At 37.4% G+C, this 22,515-nt stretch overlaps 2 protein-coding genes and 1 long non-coding RNA gene across 7 annotated transcripts in view; 2 read left to right on the forward strand and 1 right to left on the reverse strand.

Moving 5' to 3' along the window:
- LOC110832817 (uncharacterized) overlaps window positions 1-3,894 on the forward strand; it is a 34,255-nt gene extending 30,361 nt beyond the window's left edge. Inside the window, exon 3 of the long non-coding RNA XR_002544061.2 lies at window positions 3,844-3,894. This is a non-coding gene — a long non-coding RNA (uncharacterized LOC110832817). The remainder of the gene's footprint in view (window positions 1-3,843) is intronic.
- LOC110832816 (uncharacterized) overlaps window positions 1-22,515 on the reverse strand; it is a 124,702-nt gene that overhangs the window by 99,969 nt on the left and 2,218 nt on the right. Inside the window, exon 1 of one of the 5 annotated variants that reach the window (XR_015537370.1) lies at window positions 7,371-7,576. The exons of 3 other annotated variants lie outside the window; for them this stretch is intronic. The gene's annotated coding sequence lies outside the window, so the exon portion shown is untranslated. Of the gene's footprint in view, window positions 1-7,370; window positions 7,577-22,515 lie in introns of those variants that run through there. One more of the 5 variants, XM_087356965.1, reaches the window with a different exon arrangement.
- Window positions 3,874-20,801, forward strand: LOC147872353 (uncharacterized). Its single transcript, XM_087356968.1, has 3 exons — window positions 3,874-4,006; window positions 5,856-6,025; window positions 17,930-20,801. Exons 2-3 carry the CDS (start codon window positions 5,968-5,970, stop codon window positions 18,073-18,075), a joined length of 204 nt encoding a protein of 67 aa, XP_087213094.1. The 5' UTR covers window positions 3,874-4,006; window positions 5,856-5,967; the 3' UTR covers window positions 18,076-20,801.

Genomic DNA, 22,515 nt, shown 5'->3' on the forward strand with positions numbered 1-22,515 from the left:
TAAATTTATACCTGTACTTAATCACAGCGCCATGAACACGTATGGGGCGCGGAGGTTTAGCGCCAAGAATTATTAACGTCTGCTCAAGACAGAGGTCACTGAACATTACCGAACTTGGGCCGCTTTACCGCCGGGGATAATGAATTCGATACCTACTGAACAAAAGACTGTGCAGGATCCACAGTGGAGGCGAAAACATACATTAATATTTTCGCCCTGAATCGAACACCGGTCACTCAGCCCATTCCAGTCACTTAATAACTGGACTAACTAGATTAAATCCGTAGGGTTAAATCATTTCTTTGTAGTAAATAATTTCTCTGCTCTTTTTGGAACTAAAGGGTCCATTACCATGAAGATAAGAGTCCGCCTCTACACTGTGTCTTAAATAAAGAAATAATTCCGAAAAAGTGCAATGGATGTTTTGCTTCAGCTGCAATATTGCTATACAAATAATCACTTATTTATAAGGGAATGAATATAATTTACAGACCTTAAAAACTTACATGTCGCGTTCTTCTCCGCAGACCCTGAAAGAACGAATTCCCCGTGTCAGATGAAGTACCACAGAATGTACTCCAAATTGAGTGTTAGAAGTCCCGATTGTAGCCATTCTGCTGCCTCGGATGGCTTTGATTGAAATGTAAATTTCGCGTCCTGGGACTTTAATTAAAACGTGAAGCATTTTCATCTTCATCCATTCAAATCAAACCCTCTTTCTCTTTACAACTACTATGCCAGTTGTTTAATTAGTTTTACATTGTACGCCGGATTAATATCCTAATATCTCAAGTATTTAAATTGAATCCACGAACAGCATACATTCAGAGTTCAGAGAAATCATCAAGGCTACGGATCTTGCAAGATGTTCCCTGATCCTTTCCTTCGCATTCAAAGTCTCTCGATTTAGCCTGTCATTGTTTGTTTGTTTGTTTGCATACACCCAGAACGTAAATAGACTATAGAGGACGGGCGGGCAGAGTGAAAGGCGGGCAAATATATCTAGATTTTCTTTCCAAAACTACATTCATAACTAAAATTAATATAATTTAAAATAAATATTACTTGTATCATTTTATCGACACAATATGTAATTGTCATATTCAACTCACAAAAATTGCTCTTTAAAAGCAGTGAAAAACACTTGAAAATACGTTATTTGTCGAATTTCCAAGTTCTTACAAACAAACAGAGTGACAGTGCCTTAACAATGACCACTGTCGCTTATATTCACACCCTTTTAAATTCCTAATATTATATCAAGACGATAAAACGTCGTTAAATAACCTCACAAACGTACAACTTGCAGGCAGAGACTTCTATGGAAGGCTGTTGTATTACAGTTCGTGCATTTACTTGAAGACCTGGGCGTTTACCAGGCATATTACGCGTCTATCAAGGCTGTGGAACAGGGCTCTAATTTGCATATGCTTGCACACGATATTGCGTCGCGCCCCACCCGACAGGTACCCATTGTCGTTGGGTATCAAAAGAGGACGGCGAACACCGGATCCGAGAATCTAATAGACATCCATGACGAACTAAATACAGAGTGAAGATTTTTGTCTTCTGGGTTGTTGCGCTGTGTAGTCTGGTAGATGTTTACCAACGTACAAACGTTGGTAAACATCTACCAGACTACACACCTCAAATCATAAATACAGAGTGTCCCAAAAAGATGTATACACAACAGCAACTTTGCTGGCTGCTTGTCAGTCAGTTTCTCACCCCTGGCAACTGTGCCACAAAGCTAACGGTGGTCATTTTGAACACCTACACTTGATTCTCTACTTAACGAAGTGCCAGATGCTGACGTATGTAAAGGTTTAGTTTCTTAAAATGTCTTTATTTCATTCACTGAATGTGTGTATACATCTTTTTTGGACATTCTGTATAAATATTTATTGAGCCTTCTACAAAGTAAAGTACATCAAGAAATGATCTTACATTATTCGGTCTAGTATTACACAAAATTTCAGGACACTGCATTAAGTGACTCCGAAATTCGCATGGCCGCCATGTTGGTGATACTGATGGAAGGAAATTAAGAAATAGAAGGATTGGCCTGTACAAAGCAAATCTAGCAGAGAGCTGGGCAGAATACGAAACGAGAATCGCGGTGTAACGAGCGTCATTTGTGCATTCAGTACGAAACTAGAGATTCTGTTCTGATTAGTGCCAGCCAGCATTATGCTCCACTCCGTATCTGCTGTTGGTGCCACGTAGCGCCTGATTCACATACACCGAAGACACAAGACCTACTGTAATTCTCGTCTATATTGTGCCCGACTTTCATCAAATCCCTTATAGGCCGACAATTATTACCTTCTGCTCCTCAGTTCATTCAGGGCGATGCATCTCCCTTCCCAGTAATAACTAATTTGAATTTTATATCCTACATCAACATGCCTGTTTCACATAATTTACGATCTTCCCATTTCCTTCCATAGTATAGTTTCTGCAGTTGAAACAGCGCCTTGAAATTACATAATAATTAAATATCCCTTGGGAGCAGTATTTTGCTTTTACAAAGTGCTGCACCCACAGTGGCCCATGTTATGCAAGGAAACTCGTATTATATATGAAATGGTAACCAGGTGTTACGTCATAAATATTCACAATGTTGAGTTCCGACCACTAACCGCTGTATCTAACTAATGCTCGTGATGATACGAAGCACATTTATTGGCTGGGGGCAAGGCGACTGACAGGTCTGATGCAAAAAGATGAGAGGACTTCGCCACACTAATGAGCAAAGAGAGTGAGCTGCAGAAACATGACACTCGTGAAGTAAACCCAGACAGACTGAAATATACTGGCGGTTTTACCGAATTCACACAACAAATTGTTCAATTAAAAAATTCACGCGCACTTGGTTAATGTATATTACCCCCTCCCCCCAATCTTACTATCATAAGATACAAGTGCCGAAGAGCATAATTTCGTTGTGTGAAGACGGTAGATTCAACAACATTTTTCAATGATTGTTTACCATGACGCTCAAATACACACACACACACACAGAGATGGATGGAGAAATGGTGGATGGATGTATTGATGAATAAATCAGTGGTTGGATAAAATAATAACAAAGTAGAAGGGTGGATAAAGGATGAGAATGATTAGTGAATGGTGGATGGATGGGTGAATGCCTGTACAACGGAACTGTGGGCTGAATGGAAGCAGTTTTGAATAAATAAATGTCTGGATAAATGACAGGGTGAAGGGATGGATGATGGAGATGAAAAACGGACGTAAGTGTGGGTGGAGACCGTACTTGGATAGATAGACGAATAGACAGGCGGAAGGACAGACTACACAGCGCTACAGCATAGAAGACAGCCATCTTCGTAGGTTTTAATTGTAAGAAATAAAGAGAAGCACTTTAAATATATCTTAATACAATATCTGTAAAAGAATACGGATTTCTAATGTAAGGTGCAGTTGTTCTACCACGAGAGAAAATAATATCCCCATAAAAAGACAAGATGTAACTGCAATCATAAGAACATTTTTGCCTGACACACAATCTTGTATGTCTCACTCGAAAATGGCCACGTTACTAAGAAACAAGAGTTATAGGTTCATGGTACAGATCCCTGAAGGGTCTTTACTGTGTAACTGCTTACAAGTTACTACACCATATCGTGGCAAGGGCCCGTCCCTGTGCACTGAAACGGTTTGTGGCTTCAGGTTCAACATGTCCACTGCACCACTTCTGAGCAACCAAAACGTAAGCTAACTAATATCTATAATTATTAACTCACAGCTCATTGTACATACTGACAAATTTAAGCAAAGTAGACTCTTAAGTTCTTCCCAGAATGCTTTGTTTATTTTCAGATCGATTTGATGCTGGGGAGGTTTGTTGCTGGTAAACGCTGACCGACCTCCTGCATCGTTTTGGCTACTGCTTGGTTCGCTCTCGATCTTCAAGAGGAAGTAAGAATGCCAGTGGGAGGCCGGGTGGCAGGGAAAATTGGAATTATATCTTCACGTCAGAACGGTAAGTTGTTCTGTTGTGATCTTTAAAACATCATCTTTCATACAGAAATCTACGAGCGATGAACAGAGACATCCACGCGAAAATCAAATAAAACGACAAAGAATACTGAACTGACAAAAGGTATTTAGGATTTGAACTCTGAATGAATAATATGTAACAGACAACTGTAAAAATAAACTGACACTTGACACGTAATATTTTGTTTGAAACGGTTCGACGGGGTTTGAAAAATACGAGAACTCTTTTAAATTAAATTCATTCATTCAACCGCAACTTTCATGTACTCAGTACCAGTGAAACAAAATCTCCCTCGACAGCTGAAACATTAATTTGCAGCTTTTAAATATGCAAATTTAAAGTTTTCATAAAAATTAACGCAAAAACAAGGTTTTAATAAAGTATTTCACGTAGAACTTTTTAATAAATTAACACCGTACAATCCTTGCTTTGTAGCTCAGGTACAAAAAAAAAAGAGATCGAGGCAACTGGAACTATGTTTTAACAGTGTGAGTCGTAAGAGTTCTGCAAGGCGACTGGCTACAGTCTACATGTTCAGATTTCCATTCCCTGCAGGAGCAAGTATTTTATCTTTACCGCAACGTCGAAACGGGTTCTGATTCCTCATTTTATCTAGACCTCTTTTCCTCAGATTAAAACGGGTCAGGTAAAGAGCTAGTGCCAAGGTAATAAGTGCATGGCGTTCTACATCTACGCCCCCTTTCCGCCTTCGTAGTTTCAATGCAATGCAAGTAAGGTAGCGTAAGTTGCATCCTCCCAGTGTTACAGTCTGTTAAGTGCGATGTGTACTCTGGTACAACTTACAACATTTAGAACATTACAGTCGAGAAGCATGGATTGAGAAGAGCTTATAGGGAGATGAGATCTACATACAAAATTTTAGACGGAAATCCTGAAGAAAAGGACAACTTTGGGAACATGGTCATAGATTGGATGTTAATATTCAAATGCGTCTTAAACAAACAGAATGTAAGGTTATGTACTTGATTCATCAAGTTCGGAATGAGATTCAGTGACTGGCACTTGTGTGCGAGGGATAATGACCATTCTGGTGCTGTAAAAAGAAAGGAATTTCTAGGCGAGCTTAGTGACTATCAGCTTCTCAAGACGAATTCTGTGTTAAGATAACCTTGATATGGGGAAACCGTGAAGAGAAGCAGATTTGAATTCTCATCTGCACCCGTTCGGCAGTTTCGGAAAAGAAACACGTGGACAATCAAATAGACGGACACAAACTCTCATACACGCATTCGCTCCCCACAAAGAAAGCCCTGCCTCTTAAAACACTGCCTTTCCTTAATTATATTTATGCAAAGACCAAGATAATTCAGATGTTGGATCAAATATTGGAAAATTAAAGGCTGTCTGTGTACGTAGTACTTTGTGGTAATGTGCGGACACCTTGGCCTAACTGTTTTAGCTAAAAATGTTGCGATAATATCCTGACTCCATAAAAGGGCATGTAAGAAGAGAGTTCAATTACGTCACAAAACGATGTATCACTGTATGTACTAATTCCACCCATAACTTAAATATAAAGTTATTCTTAACCCTTTGAAGCATGAATTAATTTTGGAACTTAGGTCTGATTTTACACTGCCTTATATTTAAGCTGTTCATCACTAAAGCACGTAACTTACGAGGAAATATTCAGCCACTGAAATTTCAAATTGAAGGTGGTTGTATATGTAACCACTTTATCACTAGGTAACAGACAGGAATTCATTGTTGGTTCCACAGCGAAACCACCAAAGGGTTAATACCTTACCCTAAACAAAACTGATCACTAAAGAAGTGCGACTGCGCAATCAACTTTTCTTTCGTTGAATAGACCATACCAGTACCAGAGCGGAGACGGAGTCACACCTTGTACCAGAAGTGAGGGGTCACAGAGTCTGAAGGTCGGGATTCGAGTTCAATCGAGGTCATAAACAGAAAACAAGATGGCAGTTGGAGGAAGAGGGCTGGGAAAGATGAGCTTCATGTCTGCCACACAGAATGGTAAGCGATCAAAACAACTGACATACTCGAGAAAACCAGATGAATCAAGTCACAAACCTCACATTCTACTTCGTTTACAATTCTGCCTCCATCAACTCCTATGTCTCCCAAGTTGGCTCTTCCCTTCACGACCTCCGATAAAATTTTATACGCATTTATCATCTCTTCAATGCGTGCTACATGCCCTGCCCCTTTAAACTTCCTTCCTATAATTATCTTTATATTATCTGCTGAAAAGTGCAGAGTATGAAGTTCTTCACTATGCAATTTTATCCGGTATCCACTTCATTCAACATGTTCCTCCCAGCACACTGTTGTCAAACACACTCGTTCTGAAAGTACGTTCTCCGAAGATAACAGACATATTTCGTACGTGTACAAAGCGCATAAACAGGAAAACGGGTAAAATTACAGTTTCTTACATTTTTATGCATTTGTTAAAAATTGGGAAAACAGGTCGTGTCAAATCGACAGTAACAATATAAATTACGAAAATATACAGAAGTATACAGAATTCAATGGGGATGAAGTTATCAGATACTACTAAAGGCTTCATCAAGTTCCCTCCTAGGAGCGCTAATAAAATTCAGAGGAATTAGAACTTCGATTTAACTTGGCCCTTCAGAATTCTAATTAGATGCCGAAGCCATGAGGCACAAAGCAACAAACAGGAGAGTTCTGTCCTATAAACAAATTTATGTGGATCGCAGCTGGAGATAAATGCTGGGCACGAGAATAAAAATAAATCGAGCGCCAGAATAATTTATATGCGCCATTAGAAGTTAAGATTATTTCACATGTTCACGTACAATACAGAATATTCTGTCTTCGTCATATATAAAACGCAACTGTGAAGAAAGAGCATCTTCTTATCTGTCTTCCAGCAACCCTCTCAAACAGTAAGATATGTGTTTCCTGCAACAGATCAGAAATCGAACGTCCCTACAGAGTAATTCTCATTCGGCAGCCCCAGAATTCAAACCTCGCCACGGACGACAGAAGTCCTGACTGGAGGGGTAGCCTTTACAGTCCCTCCAGCCAAATTCCAGGACACTGTTTTGTTGTTAATGGTATGGAAAGCTACGTCCGCACCAGTTCAAATTTATCAATCCCAGACCACTTTACCTCTCTAAGGTACATAATACAGACAGTCGGAATGCGTTTTAAACCAACTAAGAATCAAGACTGGGTTTTAAATAACGTAGTAATTTGAAAATTGCAAGTAATTATGTATTTATAGCGCCACATACTTCATGCTGTATGATAAATGGTCACAAAAATTGTAGCCGAAAAATCGCTAATGGAAAAAATCTAAGCATAGATGGGACGATAATTTTAAGCGTACCTCTTATAAATACGGCGTCATGGGGCGAGTGGATTCGGTTCCCTCAGGATAGCGCCCAAGTACGGGCCTTCGTGAACACGACACTAACAACACCACACTATAAAATGGACAGCCAGTTACTAACCCACCTTCCCCTCACTGCTAACCAATCACAGAGTAAACTATTCTCCAGTGCAACTGCCCCCCCTGGAAATGCGGTTTCCCAACATTACCGTCAGAGAGGATTGGTGGCTTCTATAGAATTGGCGTTAAAGAGAAACTTGCACGAAGTTTCTGTGATAACAGGCATGGTAGTTCAAAGTTTGTGCTGGAGATAGCTCAACCTTAATTAGACAGACAAATAGAACACAGCATCAAAGTTGTGTCTCTGTTGGGTTGGTACACCTTGTACAGTAGGCCTACTGAAACAAAATGCTATTGGGGTCATTTCGGCTTAGTAATGTTGACAAGACAAGCATTAATTTCTGTCAGAATAATTATAATACGTCACAAACTAAATCCATGGAGCATAGGCCTTGATGAGAAGTTGACAGTACGCGTAGACGGTGAAGAAATTCTTATGTTATGGAAACCGAAAGTTCAGTGTTATGATCCAGTTTAAAAGCAGTGATTTTACTGAAATATTCTTTCAGTTAGTATTTTCGGGAAGAAATTCTTCAACTCCAAAATACTTAAAAGAAATCTGACACCTGACATATTTTCGTAACATAGTTTTTTAAAATTAAATCATTCTGTTACAAACCGAAGTTTAGCAGAACTAAAAATGTTACATTAGACTATAACGTGTATTAATAAATAAAAAAATATGACAGTAAGATAAGGCAAAACGGGAGAAAATAAAGTCAGTGAATAATCGAAGGTTATTTATCCAACAACATTAATAACGATAATGATATTAATGATAATGATGATAATAATAGTGTCTAATAATAATGGTTCCTTTCTGGCCATTTTATATTTAAAACGGGGAAAATTTGAAAAAAACATAACAAATACCAAACGGACAAAAATTCTTCTGCAAGATGTTTTGTTTCTCCGGTCATCCCACGTTTTTTCCGACAAACTCGCGGTCGAAGAAGTTCAAAGAAAAAGAAATGTTGAGCGAAGGACAAGCAAAAACTAAATCAGCGACACCCCAGTCTCTGATTCACTTCGCACGTGAGAGGAAAACAAAGCACTCCAAACTGCCACGTTTTTCTATTCTCTTTTCTTCTTAAGACCTCTGATTGAATCGAATTGTCATGTTGTTTCGCACGACCGGCACGCCAAAAGACGCTGGCTCAGAACAATCTGCACCCCCCCCCCCCATAACCCTTATTAGTCTGAAGCGATGAAACTGCAACTTCTATAAGAACATCGAAGGCCCAAAACCTCGTTACAAAATTCTCGCTCGAGAGTGCCAGAAGTCGCCTCTGGTGCGTCCAAGGCCCTCTTCGGTCGGCAACGAAATTACAATTGTGGAAGGCGGTTTCTTTCTAATTTTCCAAACTATTTATCAAAATTTATTGGAATCATAGAATGTCTTTACCTATATTAAACATGTCTCTGATTTCAGCTTTTCTATAGCAGTAGAGAATTAACGTTTCTAAATGTCTAACACAGAATAAAGCTTGCACTGTTGTGCCGGCATTCAAAAGCCTCATTTTGACGATGTGACGATAAACAATGGTCAGGATCCGAAAGATGAAATGCTTTCTTATTCAATGCACTACATAAACTGAACAAACGTTTCCATTTCCTTGTGCACCGCACTGGCGTCTATTCACACAGCGGCCAGCTTGTACGGGAGAGAATTGTACGTATTCACGAAGTCAGGCGTGAGCTTTCACAACTGTAGCCTTGCAAAGTTGCTTATTTAACTTTTTGCTTGTCGCCTCTCTTTAAGTGGCTTTCCTCTCAGGCACACGGTACACTAGCATAGAATTACTAAAAGCGAAATTCATTACTGTGGTAAACTGTAATACAATAAAGTAATCAACAGAATACGAAAATTAATGTACCTGGAAATATGAAGTTCTTCTGTCGTAATAAAAATTCACATTTAATGAAGTGGATTATTAGTCTGAAATGGAAGCAATGTTTATCAGGAAGTTGCATACCTGCTTAATAAATCAGTATAAATTAAAAGAGGAAACAACATTAAAACATACAACCTCAGTGTATGTGTATTTACAATTTAGCAACTCCCTCTATAACTACAAATTCTCTGAAACTCTATTATACAAGAACAAAGTTTTTGTTACAAAGAAAATAAAAATTTACGCCTAACATTTTAAAATATTATTTTTACCTTCCTTACTTAACAAATTTTTTATCATACTCTTTTACACATAACGCATTAGAATTTTAACTTAATATTATGCAAAACGACCTAGGTCTACTTTGCAAAAGTGTATCCACAATTCGACTTGATATGTTACCAGCACTATAATGAATGAAAACAGACACATTTTCCTCTACAATTTCCCATGTCGAGGGCTGAATGTGGGCAGATGGAATTATAAATTCAGCCTTTCTTTGCTTTGCACATAACATCAAAGAAGCAGCAGCTTCTGGTTTTTTTCATGTCTCCGGGCAAATCAATTTTGCAAGTATAAGGCGTCACTGAATAAGAATCTTAAGATGTAGATGAAAGAAAGTTAAACACAACTGTATAAATAGTAATAATGATAACTTTAAAATATTTAACAAAAACCTAGTCACGTAATATCTTCACGTGAACGTCAACTCCACCTGTTTCTCTTCGTTACCAAGACTGCATTTTATAACAAAGTAGTTTGTTTGTTACTACTATCGAAAATTGTGATTTCTATCGTCGTGTAATTTCACGGCCCCCAAACCGCTGACACACTGATTTTTCTTGCGAAAGACGAAAATGACCAAAATACCCCTTAATCTTCTCACACACACATGAAGTTTTACACATAACCGTTACCATCAACACTAATGTCGTCTCTGTGCTTAGCTAAGTACCAAGCCATGAAGACGGGGATCCAAGTATAGCTCCACACATCTTTAACCTCGGCTCTGTATGGAAGTGAGCGGTAAGCTTCATGCTCCGTTCGATTTAACCCTTCGTAAATAGCGTCCGTTACCCACTGTACAGGAATCTGCGAAGAATACAGAGTCAGCCTGGACACGGTTCCTAACAGAAAGAAATTCCTTCATGGAATCGAAACCCGGTCGGAAGCACATGTAAGAGTCTCAGTTTAATTAAATACAGTGAATATGTAGCAAACTACAAACCATCTATGTCTATGCAAGAGACCTTCTCTAGAATTTGATAGTCAAAATCTACCTTTTACGGAACCCGAAGGTTTATTGCAGCGCTCACAAAAGCCCGCCACGCCACTTGACTTTATCCTAGCTGAATCCAGTACACACTTTACATCCTATTTTTAACCCATCTTCCTATTAGTCCCACATTTACGCCTAACTCTCCCTGATGGTCTCTTCATGTTTTCCGACTAAAATTTTGTAAGCATCTACCAATACGTGCTACATGTCCTATCCATTTCCATCCTCTATTCTTTGATCATTCTAAAAATACACGGAAAAGAGTACAAATCATTAAGCCATCGTCACGTAATCTACATCATTGTTAGTTTCTCTTTCTCTTTCCTAGATCCAAATTTTCTCCTCAGAATCATGCTCTCAAAAATCAAAAGTCGCGGAACATAATACTGACTATGAAATGTGATATCTGTGAGTGACTTCGCTCCAATGCATCTGCATCTGCACTGAGATTAATGGCGTATCAAAACTATCTCAAACGCAATTTAAAACAATGTCCACTCTCGGACAGCCCTTTTTAATACTCGAGTTTTATACAACTTCAGAGATTAAACAATGTGAATAAGACAACGTTTCAAAGTTACGCTATATTTCAGGAGTACCAACCTAGAACATGACGTAATACCATAACCCCATATATGACAGGCTGGCGGAACATTTTAATTTAACGCCTACGTCATGCTCCAGTCTGAAGCAACAGAATGTGCATTGTAAAGTTTCACGCCCCGAATGGCACAGGAAACCTCTTAACGGAAGCCACGTGCCCCTGTGTTTACAAGTGGGCGCGTGTAATGCCCGACGACATGCCGACGGCCGAAGGATTACATGTCGCATATCCCGACAAAAGCTAGAGTATCACCTGAACTAATTAGGAGAAACAACTAACTCCAGATTAAAGGAACTTATCTGAATTGCTGGAAATTAATTAGCAAAAGAGTTGGATAGTAATTAGGTCTATGCGGAAAAGTTTCACAGACGAAACACATACACACCCTCTAGCGCAGACAGGATGTCATTACAAGCAGCATTTTCTTAATAAAACAATGTGACCTGTGCCTTAACTTCAGTGCATATTTATGTTTCGTAGAAAATTCCCAAGCCTAAAAGCACGATCGTTTAGGTGACTAGAATTCCGTACGGTATGTCTATTCCAAAAACATCCGGTGTACCTACGGACCGCAGCCAAATCTCCCTCGACATATTTTTTCAGTCGATGTTTGACATCGCGATTTATACCTAACATCGTAATAGCCGTATCTAGTTTAAAGTTTAAGTCGGTCAATTCCAGTGGGACCCATAATTTACCATTTTCTCCAGAAACTTACGTAACGGGAAAAAAAAGAAGAAATGTCTTGTTTTGCTGTCTGCAGTCTACCAGCATTGCACCAACATTCAGGGTTTAACATAGATTACAGCTGGGGGGGGGGGGGGGGAGTTTTGTTTGTAAGGAAAAGGGGACAGTAAAACTGCAAGAACTTCCTTCCACTGTTTCAAACTGAGCTGCTTGATTAATGCTGGAGTAAGAGTCAGTTGGAGTTTTTGAACGTGATTCCTTTCAATATCCAGCACGGTGGGCAGAAACGAAGGTCTTCTTCCTTTGCTTTTTACCATAAATGAACGCAATGTTTCGCGTTTAATGTTATAAAACAGACTTCCTACTTAAGCACTTTCAACCTTTCAGACTAAGCGACCCACTTTGAGTAGGATTTGAGGTTCTGACAGCGGTTGAGTACGAAAAAGCCTGTCTTCTGGGTTGTAGCTCCGTGAGTCTTGTAGAAATTTACTGACGTTTCAAAGGCATTGCTGATTCCATTATCAGGGCGATGAGTGCACTGGTGATGGTGGCAGCAATGACTTCTGAAAAGTTCGTCAAATTTACCAGACTACACGACTGTACAACCCATAAGACAGCCCTATTCGTTTTTCGAAATATAACATTCGATGGCTCACTATCACAAACACTTATATGCTATTATAAAATCATTAGCTGATAGCTAATTTCCTTTCCTTTAGATTTTAGTGATAAGACACAGTACATTTAAATTATCTAATTTAACTTTGTGATCTATGAAAGGTATATTCGCGATCAAGACGTTGAAAGTCGCTACGTTATTGCAATGAAAAATTCCTTCAGACGAAGCAATTTTAATGTTCGATAGTTACCGTCTTCGCTCAAGAATTGTTTACAAACAAATTCATGAACTTAGAACATAATTTGTTTCGTGTTACAGTGAAGTAAATGTGCTAAGTGTATTAGTTTATATGTAAATAAATATTGTGTGATGATGGTAACTACCAAACATTCGAACAGGACCACGACATGATGAACAAATAGAAACTGGGGCAATATGAAGTTCTTGTGGAGTGTTATCGGTAAATTAAAATGTTTATTGAACATTCAACAACTGTTCTGTGCTCTTTAACGCCCGTATATAACGTTCTGAAACATACAGTAACGCGCCCTTGAACTGTAACGATAAACAACCCAGATCAATACCAAATACCCAGAACCGCTGTTAGATTATCTCATTCTGTGTAGCGCTCCTGAGAGCGTCAGATAAGAATGTCTGTGCTGTGGGCTTGTGAATCCTTTCGTCGTCATCCTCATCACGAAAGTCCAAAATAAAAACAGAGCAATTTTCCACACTACTTTCTTCATCTTCGTATATCGGTCTCTAGACAAACAGACATCACCGCTTCAACACTATCTCAGGCAACGGAAAGAGAGACTGGAAAATGTGAATCCTAGTTTCGACTGGATACGAGGGTCGGGTGGGGTAAAGTCCCCCGCTGGGCAGGTATTTCACCCCTCGTCACCTAGTCCAGACCGGCTCTACCACCCATCCCAGCCTTCTAACAAGCAGATATGTATAAAGATGGCCGTCGTCTGAGTTGTAGCGCCGTGTAGTCTGGCAGAAGTTTACCGACGTTTCAGAGGTCTCTTCTGCCTCTGTTATCAGGGAGATGAGTAGCGACTCCCACCAGACCTCAAATCCCACTGATATTTTGGAAATTTTAAAAAAGACATTGTTTGTTCCGTCGGTTAGTTTGTTGGTTTGTTACAGGAAGCTTCCACAGTTGCATACACGCATAGAGCATTTTAACGTACGACGACTATGAACGATGAACTGAATGCGGGAGGGCGCGACCTAACATTGTCTTACGCGTCTCGGGGTCTGCCTAGAACAGCATTATCAGAGAAAACTAAAATTCAATTCTGGCTTAAGAACTGCTGCTTCAGATCTTTTCTACCCCAGTTTCTCTAGCTGTCACTGCCTGCAAAAATTGTACACTGAAGAAGTTTGCAATCGAATCCCAAAGAACCTGAATACTGTTCGCTTTAAATGTAGACCTACATTAAAACTCACCGCACAACACATACATATGTAACGTATTATTTATCAAATAACTCGCCAGCCAGGAATCTATGATGCTTAAGCACACTAAACTGTCGCTAAAGAGCATGCATTTCTGTCTGGTTATATTCAGTCGACAGTCGAACTTAGGACCTTCAACGCTGTCACGTGAATATTCCTTCTCATAAAAATTACAGAGAAATTGTACCGAACAATACCGATTAAGAGAGCACAAAATTTCATTTGATAAATGTTCCTATCTGAGATAAAGTTTTACCTATAAAGAAAGGCACATGTACAAAGAAATGTCAGGTTTAGTATCATTTTTCATCACAGCGATACGTTCTTATAAAATAGATCAACATTGAAATTCTTCGTAGTTAGTTGCACTCAAACTTAGACGTTCTAAACACAAGCCAAACATCTTTGTATTAAGAAGATTTCTGTCTACTGGGCTGGTGCGCCGTGTAGTCTGGTCGATGTTTACCAACGTTCCAGAGGTCACACTGCCTCCATCATCTATCAGGACGATTATAAAATGAAATGACAGAAACTCTTGTTTTGTTGCTATGACGCCAAACCGACTTAAATTAACGGTTCACTGGCTCGGCTAAGCTTTGGCACGCAATATTAAATTTTACAAAATTTGACGGGAACATTAAACAGCACCTTTACTAATCACGTAGCGCAATTTTACTGTGAAGTTGTTAGCGAATTAAGTTGTTACACTACCCGAGAATACAGAGTCAAAATACATTAAATGTAACGTAACAGGTTACGATTTATAGAAATGGAAAAGTCCTTTTTGGAAGGACAGAATGATTTGTAGGTGTAAAACCAGACAACGGGTCAAGGTATGAGATGACTTGGAAGACGTACAAGTCGGCTGCAGTGTAATATTAAACGGCTCTAAGAGACGTAAATGTCATTTGAGGTTCTCACGGCGGTGAAGGTGATGTTCGTGTTCTCGGCTGTGAAACCGCGTGGAGTTCTAGGTTCACACCAGCGCTTGTCTTCTGCCCTGAAGACCCCGAATACCATCATCCACATATTAGTGAAGTAATATGTGGGCAGTGGATTCAACTGGCTCCGCCTAATGGCCGATTCTTAAGATCACGATAACTTTCCATTTGACGTCGATTTAAGCCTGTGAGTATCAATTGCCTACACGCAAGCAATCGGCCTAATTTCATGAAAATCTGTATATGGGTCGCCGTTAATGTATTTATTTTAATTATTCCAGAGAATAAGTCACGAGAGTCTGGTCGTGAGGTCTCAGCGGTACTTTCAATCAGATTTTTATGGCGAATGTTCTCCAGACTTTCAGACTTCGCCACACAAAACTCTTTTCTTCTTCAATACGTGACGATCATCGTGAAAACCGTAAAATACTGATTGAATATAATGCTGGAGTAGAATGTTCGTGCTAAAGTGCACTTAACAGTATAGAACGAGATTTTATTGTACAATCTTCGAAAGCAAATAAAATTAAAAGATTACTGACTATTATATGTTGATAACCGAACAACGCTTCGATCCAGATTAACGAAACGTCTAGAATAAGACGACACACTGAGCTGCAAATAGCGTCCATACTTGTTATTTGTCCATTACTTATTTTTTAAGTGTTTTCGACTTACTTGCAATCGACACATTAATTACGGAACAGCCTTTTTTATTTGATTCCTTATTTATTAACGTTAGATGCAAATTAATTCCAAACCATCTGTTGTCTATGTTTATTTATTTATTTATTTACGTACAAAATAAATTAATTTTGGAGCCCTTATTTTACACGGCCCTTTGTTCACATATTCAGGTCCTACATTTAAAATAAATAAATGGATCTGATCACAATAATATCTTTTGAAGAGAAAAAATTACGAAGCATCTCAATATAAACTTCTCTCCATTTTATTACTTCCCCTGTCTTAGGTCCAAATATTTTCCTTAGCAAATAAAACTAAACGAAATTCTCTTCCACAATTAATAATGGAGGTAAAACTATTTCACTGCTATTTTAAGGTTCAATCCTGCAATCTGTCTGGGTATACTGAGAAGAAGCACGAAAATGTTTAACGAGGACAGCCTGTAACCCTGCCCAAATTCGAACCAGAAAATAAATAAAATCTTCTCGGGCAATCAGCCACGTTAACTGGTTACCAGGCGACTTCCGACTATCCAGTCACATAAGAACCCTGAAGATGGGGACAGAGTTTGTTCCCGAAACGTCAGTTCACTACGGTAATCAGTTAACGTGGCTGATTGCCCGATAATATTTTATTGATTGTACTCGCCGTGAAAGTCTCAAATCCTATATCGAACCAGATACTTTCTTATAAAACTTTACACGGTTACAGCTACACCTATAAATATATATTTGGTATTAAAATTAATTATTTAATAGACTTTCGCATTACACGCTCCTTATTGCAATACTTAAATACGACTCTGATAAAGCCCTCGCGACCACGTTCGACATTCCTGAAAATCGCGTTCTATTCCAATGCTAAGCCGAACCGAGCGTTTTGAGGTTGAAACAAAAAAAAAACCAAAATGGATGTAGCGGTGTGTCGCATGACAAATACATGGGACTCTAGGGATTAATTAATTCTATGAGCTATCGTGAGTTTCCTACTGGTCTACTGATTTACACGAAAAATCACTGTGAACCGAGTTCGTGGTTCATCCTGTCGGTTTAATGGGCATGAATTTTACTGTTCGTTGCTTCTGCATACAGGTTATAGCACCAATAACAGCCACGCTCTAGTGGTGAAATATTAACTTATATGACACGTATTAAGAAACTGAGGGTGATCATTACCAGCAGACATTCCACGTCTAATGAAAGCCGTAATTTTCCATTAAATGCGGTAATAAAAGTATATTAATAGGGAAATAACGGTTTGTAATTGGAAATTTAACGGAAGTCGCGTGTAATAACCGCAGTATCAAACTTCCAGTTACGTCAGCATTTAACGGCAACACGAACTGCTCTTATGGGTTATAAAGCAAGTAAAGAAATTTTTCTCCGTCTTCCTAAGCACAGCATCATGAATGGAGGCAAGGCTCCACGTATACTTAGCCTAGGTATTCGAGGGAAGTCAAATGGCTGCTAAGGCGGTTTAATCACCGAGTCCTGCCGGGAATCAAACACAGGTGCAGCGGTCTAGTCTGTCACTTTTCTCACAAATCAGGGTAAACAAAATACTTCAAACTATTACAGATAAGATGTGTCAAGAGAATATAAATCAGCAGTTCCTTACTAAACTCGGTGGTAATACTGTGTTTACTTCATTAGAGATACACTGTAAAACATAATACAAAAATATTCTTCAGTACAATTTCTGAGATACAATATAGCATTACTAAAGAAAAGCAATGTTTTCTTTATATAAGACAGAGCACTGCCTTATATCTAATAGTACACTCAAAATCCCTAACAAAACTAGGCGTAAGTGGCCAACAAAGCATAGATAATTTAAGGTATAAATGAAAATCTGATCTGTCATCTCGAATCGACTGAACTTTGGGCGAAACTTGAAACAGACTCAAAATCTTTTCTTTTTTTAACACTAGAATTTATAAAATGACTAACCAGGACTTAGATACATGACAAAAATAAAGTAGCTATAACGAAAAATGGCATTAAACGAACAGGTCTGCGGACTGTTTAGAAACAGATTAAATAAATGTTTTAATTAAAACATAACCGACGGTGACAAGCCATAAAATTACGTAATGGCATATTCTTTGATTATATTATCCGTATTAGTCGTCAAATTGTCTTTAATAACTGCTGAATTCTCTGATGATTCCTAAAAGTAATCTGAGACCGACGCTCGCATTCCAGTGCACTTAGCGTTATATTATATACAAATATTTATGCAGCGTTTTCTTTGTTCAAAGGCCGGAATCACAGTGGAATCAACGAGGAAATCATCTGGGTAAGCATTGGTATGGGAATCACCATCGCCATTTTAATCACCATAGCACTTTGCTACATCATGCGAGAGAAGTGCAAGAAACGACATGAGTATTACATCACCGCTTAGGAAATGTTTGAAGCGTGGTGAGTGCAAGATTGCAACAGACCCTACGGCGAAGCAGCGACCCGGGCGACATCGAAAAACGTACGAAGATCAGGTGTAAAGAGAAGTGGGAAAAATGTAATGTGAAGGTATTGGGAAACTGGAGACGATTAACTTGCTCCTCAGAATTCTAACTATGTCATTAGTCTTCTTCGCAACTGTGACGTATAATTACAGACACGAACATGAACTGACAACTAACTACTGCTTCTATTTCACCCGCAAAAAAGCTGCTTTAAAACTATGGGGCTGCAGGTAATTTCACAATGTGACCCTCTTCTAATAGGGACCATAATATATGTTCATGACTGTGGTGTTCTGGGGCGTGACGTCTGAAGAAGGCAGCGATATGTTCATCCGAAACGTTAGTACGCACCTAAAATACTACACTACGTCACAATCTATAATCCCACAATCGACATCTTTACCTACGTAAGAACCTCAAATCTCAGATACGTGCGTTTCCTAAGGGGCGTGCAGACCAAAGTAAACAAACATATTTTTAAAAAAATGTATTATACAGATCATAAGTTTAAATTCATATAAATACTCATAAACAGTGACATTACACTACAGATTTAAGATGCAAATTAAGTTATTTAATTTTATAATCTCAACTGTAAAGTTTATTTATCGTCGAAATGTTACGCAAGGATGATTAGCGTTAAAGAACTCTTCAGACCTTCGGCTGGAGGGAGTGAAGAAAATCACGAATAAATGCAGTCAGGGTAGTTTGATCAAAAACCCACAGCTTCTTAAGACACGTAAAGGCAACGTTTTCTGACATGCACACGGTTTCAATATTGTAAGTTGAAACTGTTCTGAAATCTATGAAAAACGTAATAAATATAAATATATTTTCAAGGTAAACTGTGCAAAATCTTAGGTTCTCTTTGTCAGTAAATGCAATATAGTCTTCCCGGGACGTCAACCCTAAAGTTCCGAGCTGACGTTGGCAAACATGGACAGTCGCGAAATGTCGAATTTTTGTTTCCCTTTAACATGACTCATAACCAAAATACACAAAACTAACAATAAAATTCTTCCTGTTTTTACAGTATCCAAATTGGTACCCACAAAAATTTCTCGAGGTGGTGTTTAGTCTCACTACCACAACGAGTCTACTCTCACCAACAAAAATTAAAATCATTTGGCAGGCATGCTCCAAATATTAATAATTGTAGATTTTAACAGTAAAAGACCTCCAAATTTCACAGTACAAACTGAATAAACCTGAAGTATTAACCTTCTCTCTAGATTCTCAGTCAGATAAAGCCTAACTGGTTTCCTTGCAGTACATTAAAAGAGTGTAAGTTACTTTCCAAGACAATGCAATTTGCATTAATATGATTATACATTCCCTGTTTAATAACAGTTATTTAAAATTCTCAATTTCATTATATTTCTAAATAAGAATGAGCTCAGTCTGAATATTAAATAAAAATTCAGTTTTATAATAAACCGAAAATAATGTAATACATACTGAATACACTACACATTCAAAGTAATTTAATAACTGTCCAATACCCACAATTAATACATTCGTTAAGAACCTAAAATATAAAAACTAAATCTTCATACTCAGTTTTATGGTCTTAGGCCTATGACCATAAAGAGAATTATCCTGATATGGTATTTGCCATCTTAGTATTATATGGACATGTGTGTGTATATTCGCAAATAGGTATTATTAAAATATGTTGTGTACCTTTCTTATGATTTGGTTCTACTCATATTTATGACATCGAAGTCATATTTATCTTTGTTTATAAATTCTGTGAGTGAATTTATGGCAAATAGAATCCAAGACATAATTTTGTTAAATACGCTAAATGAGTAATCAAATAGCCTGTAGACTTATAATCAGCTGCTGGTGTTTTACATGTAAATGTTTATAAAATATCTGAAAACTTATAGAAATATTTTTCTTACATATAAAATGTAATTATCTCTATATTGAAGTGTTCAATTTGTTGAATTTCACGAATACAAAACACCAAAGACATTTTGTTTAATTCATTATTCCATCTTCTGCTACTCATTAAAATTATTAAATGCAAACAGACTGCATGAATGTATTTAATATTAACAGTTTTTAGATATGTAATGTATTTCTAAGCTCAAATAAAGAAGAGGCTGCAATATGGTATTCTGTGTAATGAAAATCTAAAAACAAGATTTCAAGTCTCGGTATAAAATATTTTCATGTCGCAATATGTTATTTTAATTACGTTAAGTAAAAGACAAATATTACTTTGTTTTAATGATCAGATTTCATTCAATGTAGTATTCATAGTCCTCCGAATGGTAAAGTGAGAATGAATGATGTGGAAAACATAAGTTTTTCTGCATTTTCACTCTTGTTGTATATAAAATTGCAGTTATGCAGACAATGTCTAACAGCACTCTAGAGAAATGTCCAATATTCTCTCAAAATCCTTTCTGAGTGTTGCTGAAGATTATATTTATGTATTAATACTTTGCATGTACATACTGTCTAAAGATTCTGTCTACATTATACTAGCAATACCATTCCATTTAAATAATCTGTTTAAGAAACACCATATTGTATTTTAATAGCAAAGATATACATTCAGTATATATTTATGATTAAATAATTACTAAGTATTTTCTAGTGATGTAAATAATTAAAATATATTAAAAGAATTTGATGTTTTTCTCCCAGCAAATCTATTATTTTAGTATGGGTCATAAACACAAACAGAATTCTTATGTGCAATATCAAAAGGCTGGGAAATTTAACCACAGATTCCCCATCAGATACTTTAAAAGTGTTTTTAGTCAACATTAATGATGTACTGCCAAACATCTGGCTGTGCCATTACCTTCAATCTTGTAAGATAAGTTGATGTTACAGTCTACTGTAATTTTGCGCAACGTGTAAATAATTCTTCTCGGGCTAAACTGTAATTTCTGTTCCATAAGGCACGCATTTGTAAGGTGACTGGCTACTGATCCTTGTACCACGTCTCCTCAAGAATTTGATGTAGAGTCTCAATGTGCAGATGAGAGATAATAAGGATTTAACATTTAAAGACTTTGACATGAGAAATTTAAGTTTTCTGAAGATGATGGCACTAGCTGCCATAAGAACCTAAAATCTCACCTGGTAAGTTTTCCGTTTCTATGATCTTAATACCACTCCTAGAACACTGTTGTGTATTACATTATGTTACTAAATTCCTCATTATGTCTTACTTTCTCACCTCAGAGGCTTTATGAAATTGAAATTTTTTAGAGGATTTATTCAGAAATCTAGAAAAAATTTGCAAATGTGTCTTTAAATGCTAATTTCGTTTGGCCTGAAATAGTACTAAAGGCAGCAGAAGAATAACAAAACTGTGCCATTGTTCTAGTGAAATCATGAAAACGGTGCTTACTCATGGTTGGAGGTGCAACATCTGCTCATGTTGCATTAGCATTTTTTGGTATGCATGATGTGAAAGTATGAAAAAAAAGTTTGCCAGACATCAAAATGATTTAGATTTCATAGTGAATATATAAAAGAACATAAAAAACTGTTTCATTAAACAGCTTCATCGTATTTTATATCATTGCATCCCCTTGTATTTCTATTTTTCATACATATTTAGCAAAGGCTCTGTATCTGTAATGGCTAACAGGTATTCTATGTTGGCTAAAGTGGCATTTTATATGAACTGTACAGTAACAACCAGCAAGCACCTATGTTTTCAATTTTCCTTTAAGACTCATTCTATGTGTTAAATGTGTATATTTTATAAACATTGACTAATAATGTCAGCACCACAATGAACTGATGGAATTGCACCTTCGCACAATTTCAAGTAATCCTATGCAGATTAGAAAATGGTTTTAAAGTAGTAAATTTATTCCACCCATGAATCATGAAGACAAATAGGCACACATACTAAATTTTGTTGTTGTTGCAATTTCTATTGTTAAACAAATAGATGTGAAATTTTGTATCAGGTTAATTCTTTAAAAGAATGCAGAGTTTATTTCAAGAATAACTACAGACAATTGATTTCCCCCCAAAATATGTCACTTTCCACATTAGAAAGACCTTGCACAAAAATGGAACACAAATCAAAATTCTAAAATAGTGGAAAATTCTGAAATAACAATCTGAAAAAAATAAGTTTTCCTACAGTATTTAAAATGTGTTTCCTCTTGTGTTGGTAAAACTGATCTTACCAATCTAAACAACATAGTTAATTTCAAATGTAAATGCAAAAGATGCTTCAAGAGGTCCATTTTCTTTCCTCTAATCTGATGACTTCTTATGTGCTGTCATCATCCTACTGTTTCTCTGAAACTTACTTTGTCTTACATATTCAATTTGTTCGTAACTGCTTAGTGTTCCTTCTCAAGTGACATTATTTATTAAATAGTATTTTGAAT

Source organism: Zootermopsis nevadensis, unplaced genomic scaffold (genome assembly GCF_977971745.1).
Source record: "Zootermopsis nevadensis isolate Lab colony 2312 unplaced genomic scaffold, Znev_1.0 Znev_ptg000028l, whole genome shotgun sequence".
Classification (NCBI taxonomy): Eukaryota; Metazoa; Arthropoda; class Insecta; order Blattodea; family Termopsidae; genus Zootermopsis; species Zootermopsis nevadensis.